This window comes from Antennarius striatus, chromosome 16 (assembly GCF_040054535.1).
Source record: "Antennarius striatus isolate MH-2024 chromosome 16, ASM4005453v1, whole genome shotgun sequence".
NCBI classification, from domain to species: domain Eukaryota; kingdom Metazoa; phylum Chordata; class Actinopteri; order Lophiiformes; family Antennariidae; genus Antennarius; species Antennarius striatus.
Window position 1 is genome coordinate 6,549,039 of NC_090791.1, and position 6,162 is coordinate 6,555,200.

A 6,162-nucleotide genomic window follows, 5' to 3' on the forward strand; every position below is an offset into this window, starting at 1 on the left:
TCTTTTTCATTTTTTAAATCAAAATATCACAGTATTATTATGTCACATCTCAATTCTTTTTTGGAAACCCATACAACACCTACACAAGTCATATAATGTTATCTGGGAGGCGTTCAAAGTTTACAAGAGTTCAAATCATTTACAATTTGCAACTTAATGGTTTATCTACAAAGTAAAATGTGTGAGTCTAGAGGGCTGCTTCTGACTCTTTTGATTCCAATTTTGCACAATGAACTTCTGCTACAGCAATCAAAGTATGACTGTTTATCCAGAGATATAGAACAACTTTTTCAATCAAAGTACATGCGTTACAAATAGCAATAAAGCAGCCTACTCGCTTATCAGCTCCGTTAGAAAACGGCTAAGACAGTTATCCCTGAAATTCATTAGGCACCAGATTAAAAGTCTGGACAGAGAATCCTATACCTGCCGTGGTATTGTGGTCATGTCTGTAGAAGTCTGCTAATATCCCATCTTTTCTTTGCTTAGTTAAAGTCCACACTTTTCCACACCACGGAAAATTTAGTCACTCTTGTGACAAACCTCAACAGCTTTCATAAAACCTGAAGTTCTTCTCTACAATTCACAGACAATCTGTCCTTTTCTTGATCCTCAGCTGAACCCATGACAAGCCCGACTGGTGAAGCACTGGAGGCATTACAGTTGCATTATTTATTAACAGTGATTCAGTAACAAAACTTTCAGAATATCAAGTTTGTCCCCAAAAGTGGCGGACTTTGTGTGTGTGTGTGTGTGTGTGTGTGTGTGTGTGTGTGTGTGTGTGTGTGTGTGTGTGTGTGTGTGTGTGTGTGTGTGTGTGTGTGTGTGTGTGTGTGTGTGTGTGTGTGTGTGTGTGTGTGTGTCTGAAGAATAAAGACCAAAAAAAAAATGATGAAGAAAAACAAGCTCCTGAACAACAAACCAGATTCATCCAGGTATATATATATATATATATATATATACATATATATACAGTGTGTGTGTGTATGTGTATATATATATACAGTGTGTGTGTGTGTGTGTGTGTGTGTGTGTGTGTGTGTGTGTGTGTGTGTGTGTGTGTGTGTGTGTGTGTATATATATATATATATATATATATATATATATATACTAGTAGTTAAAAATAATGCCAGTGACTAAAAAAATTTCACCTTCTGATTTTAGCACCTGACTGTGACAAATAAAACCTTTTAAGAATAATGATGTACCTGAAGGAGAGAAAAATGTACTTACAGTAGCCTGTTCATGACATCAATACGTCATTCAGGCTTTTCCTCCTCTGTGTTCTTCATCATAATGGATACTAGCTAAATAGCTGACATTTTGATAAGTAGTACGGTGTGCTGGAGAAAAGCTGTAAACGAAGAATGTGTGCTGTTTAAGACTGTTAAGGTTGTTGTGGCATATGTTTTGTTCTTTTCATTCTTTTTATAACATTGACATTTAATGACATTTTGGTTACATTCAACACTTTATTGAATTTCTGCTCACACATTAAACATTAAAATGCTTGCATAAAATTTTAAGAAAGCAGTTATGATTGACTTTTTACTCACAATGGAGTTATGAGGTTCTACGGGCTACATAGGTGATGATACAAAAGCTGTCATTCTGACCATTGTATGGAATGTCTTCTTCATGTCCTGAGACATTCAACAAGGTACAATTCACATACTGAATTTGAGAGTTTTGTTCACATAGTAGTAAAGATACCCAGCTTCATATGTAGAAATATCTGATAATATGTCAAATGACACACAACTTTTCTGATATAGCATATTTACTACACTTAAATAATCCCATAGGTAATGCACAACACATTCGTGTGGAGTAACAACATTCAACACAAATAGCAATTAAAGCAACACACACAAAAATTAAAACTGCACATTTCTAATAATATTCCAGATACTGAAACAATGTTAGCAGAAGTCATTAATGTTATATTGCACAGTGGAAATGACACAGTAAGTTAAACTATAATATTAAATTTGATAAATAGTGCAAGAACAAACTGTTGTCACTTTAAATGTGGCTCATTAATGGATACAACATATACTGTAGATCATAATGAGAAATCAAGCTACAACTCTTCATGGAGATTTAAGTAATTCATTATGATAAATTGTGAGTTGGTCTCTATGGTTTTCTGTTGTTGGTCTTTGTGTAGCAGATTCTGTTTAATGCCACCCACATCAGCTCATCTGCTGCTCAGCATCTGTCCTGTCTTCCTGCCCCCAGGCAGCAGCATGAAAATATCATTCGCAGAAACAACAGGTCATCTATCGCTCTTATATTTTTCTTCTTACGGATAACACAATGTAACAGTAATTTCAATGATCCTTCACGTAGTTTTTGTGCAATATATAGTCATTTACAGCATTTAAAAGGTCACACTTTCAAAGATTACTTTGCAGTTAAAGTTACTTCATTTGGAAAGGAAACATTGAAGCAGAGGCGCTAGCTCACAGAATCAAGGTGGCTATCTGTTAGCATACTGGCAAGTGCTTATAGATGGCTAATGGTCCATCTCAATGCACAGCCACTGTGACGGGTGGTGTGTTTGGAAGCAGTTCTCTTGATGAGTGTAACTGAGATAGACGCAAGCTGTCTGGAGCCATCCTCAAGCACAAACTGCCCTCTTCCAGGGCAGGGGCAACTCTGAAACCCCTGTGGGACAGCCGAAATGCAGTGGTGGTCTGTCTCTTAAATGTTTCACTTAATATAATGTAGATAAATGGATTTATGCAGCTGTTAGCATAGCCCATGCTGATAGCAATGTTGTAAGCGTACAGGAAGGCAAAGGTGGGCCTTTGTACTCCAAGGTGGACCAACTGTAAAATGTTGTAGGGAGCCCAGCAGGTGAAGAACGCCAAGCATATGGCCACCGCCATGCGGGTCAACTTTCTCGTTCGCAACCTCAGGCTTTGCTGGGGTAGCGGAGCAACTGTGGCTGACATGTTTTGGAGAATCTTGAAGAAGAACCCACAAATGAGCACCCAAGGGAGAGCGAAGGCCAAGAAGAACTGGTAGAGGGTGAACCAGTACGTGTCTGTGGCTGGATCGGGCAGAAGGAGAGCACAGCTGACCGAGCCGTCTTTGAGATGCATGAGTCCTGTGTACATCCAGACCGGCGTGATGGAAACCAAAGACAACACCCACACCAGAGCTACTGCTGCCCTGGCCACAAAGGGGGTTCGAACATGCTTGAAACGGATAGGGTGGACGGTAGCTAAATAGCAATCCAGAGTCATCACAGTTAGGATGTAGGTACTAACAATCTGACTGTTAGAGTCCAGCGCTGTGATGACTGTACACATGGTGCCACCAAAGCACCAGGATCCATTCCCCACAAGCTGGTGGATGAGAAAAGGCATGCCGAGAAGAAAGAGGAGGTCTGCAATGGACAAGCTGAAGATAAATATGTCTGGTACCGTTTGCTGGGAGAAGAACTTGGTTTTCTTCACAATGATGTAGATTACAATGCCATTTCCAAGGATCCCCAATAAACAGATGGCACCAAAGATGCTGGGCATGAGCACATTGTTGTAATGCTGACGTTCTAGCAAAGAAAGAATATAACACTGTCAAACACTATTAAAATAGCAAATCTTATTTTACATAAATATCCTGTGTTTCAATTCATGTTTCAACCAGTTGGTGTTAATATGAATTTTATGTAATTCTTCTAGTACTTTGGCACCAATCTCAGATCAATCAGGCAAATCCTTCAAGTCCGGCTAACTTCATTCCACACTGAGCTCTATCATGACTTGAATGACTGAGAAGCTTCACATACCTTTAGCAATAATCTAAAATTCTTGATAGACTCCTAATATGTCATAATAGTTTCGATAATTTAATTCAATACGTAGACGGGGTGAAAAGAAAACCTACCTTTCTCCGTATCCTCAGGCGCACTGAATAAGGAGGACGATGAATTCAAAATGTGGGCGAAGTCCATCATAAACAGCTTTTGTTAGTGCGTCTCTGCAATAATCGGCAATGTAGAGTTTAATAATGGACACGATACAACTTAAATCATGGTTTTCAAGCGAAAAAGAAGACAAATTCGACGTAGAACTGCAGGATCAAAGGAGGCGTGTGGAGTTGACAGCAGAGGTGTAAATCCACGCGTGTTTGCGTTATTCAAGATTATAAAATAAATTTAAAAAAAAAAACCATGTCCCTCTGAAAGCCGTCAGATCTGGAGCGCTTCATGACTTCAGATTAATAATACTCATCATTTAGCAATTTATTATTAGGATGGTCCTTTTCAAGAGAATAATGATATGTTATATTTTTTGAGCCGTCTATATAAAGGGGGGGGGGGGTCGAAGCAAGATGACCGTGTGTCGCTCCTGTTAAAAATTCCCGAGCAAACACCTGTTATAAAGTGTAGTCAGCTGAAGAAGGAGGGAGATGGGCTGCAGTCTCATCATCCACGCGTTGTGCAAGGTTTTGGACATAAGTTAAACAAATACACACAAAGAAATTAGAAATTTATGGTAAGAATTAAGTGAGGTTTGTCGTACATTTTGCGAAAGAAATGCGGTGAGACACCATCTCAGGCGGTGTGTGCGTCTACACAAAGTGTGCATTTGGTTCTATAGAACTACAAACGTCGATACTTGACTTTAAAAACAATTTTTGTATTATCTATGTTGATGGGGGTTTTCCACGTTGCTGTTACGTGAAAAAAGGGTTGACACATAATGCATGCATTATACACTAAATAAAAAGTGCATATGCAAAAACATGCACACAAACACTGAACAGGGACTGTTTCTTTGAATTTTGAAGACAGCAATGTTTGTAATTGATTTAGATGTATTCGTTGTTTCCTTTTCGGTTTAAGTTTACAGAACTCTTATGGGATCAAGTTTTACTTTCACTTGAGAATTGAACCAGTCCAATAATACATATACATTAATTAAATAATAAAATACGAACAAGGGTTTGAAGTTTGAGTTTTATCTTGAAGTTGTTCTTCATCACTTCACAGTTTAGATTTTAATCATTAACAGCAGAGATTGGTGCTAAAACCACAACTTTGTCAATGTTGCAGCATTGCTGGTATTCCATTGTTGAAAAAAGGCCGTTGTCTTTAATTTCCACTAGAGAACTTTTTCAGGCTTGAACATCTATTTTTGTATTGTCTACAATTCCTAGTAATGGATATGTACTTTAGAATTGTTCTCCTGCCCTATGAAGACCTCATTCCGTCGCATCCGTGTCCTCCTGATGGGAACTGGAGCGCTGGTTCTCTAACTCGCCGCTAGGTGTCAGCATTGTCCGTTATATTATAATGAAATGCCCTTGTCACAGAATGACGGTTCAGAATTTAAAGCAGATGTCAATGGAATGAAAACTAGGCGGAAAATGTTTGCTGAATAGTGCGTTTTACAGTAGGTTAAAGGTGACACCAAGTTCCCATAGAACATGTAGAATAAGTTAAATATAGGCTACAATTTTTGTACAATATCTGCCCAATATTTTCAGCTGTTTTGTAATCTAGAATTAAACAACATATATGTCAACAACACGAATTTAATGAGAATAACCGCAAACAGGATAACGACTGGAAGCAGGTGGTTTATGTGGCATATTACACTATCATGCACCGGCAGTAAATGTGTGATGGAAATTATCCATCCATCCATCCATCCATCCATCCATCCATCATCTAATATGCTAGTGAGGGTCTGAAACTTGTCACTGCAGACACGGGGCAAAATGCGGGGTTCATAGTGGACAAATCGTTGGATGATCACAGGGCCAACACACAAAAAGACAAGCAATTAGGGTCACCCGTTCACCTCTGGGGCACGTTCTTGGACTGTAGAAGAAAGCAGGGCAACCAGAAGGAAACTCAAACCCAACCACAAGTCAACAATAAACAAACAAATAAACAAACACACAAACAAACAAACAAAGCAACAATAAATAAATAAATAAATAAATAGATCCTGGACAGACAGACAGACAGACAGACAGACAGACAGACAGACAGACAGACAGACAGACAGACAGACAGACAGATAGACAGATAGACAGATAGACAGATAGACAGATAGATAGATAGATAGATAGATAGATAGATAGATAGATAGATAGATAGATAGATAGATAGATAGATAGATAGATAGATAGATAGATAGA

The 6,162-nt window shown here is 38.5% G+C and overlaps 1 protein-coding gene across 1 annotated transcript; it reads right to left on the reverse strand.

Moving 5' to 3' along the window:
• Positions 1–2,531: 2,531 nt before the first annotated feature.
• On the reverse strand, positions 2,532–3,964 carry mchr1b (melanin-concentrating hormone receptor 1b). Its single transcript, XM_068336321.1, has 2 exons — positions 3,898–3,964; positions 2,532–3,562 (listed from the first exon to the last, which is right to left on the reverse strand). Exons 1-2 carry the CDS (start codon positions 3,962–3,964, stop codon positions 2,532–2,534), a joined length of 1,098 nt encoding a protein of 365 aa, XP_068192422.1.
• Positions 3,965–6,162: the final 2,198 nt, after the last annotated feature.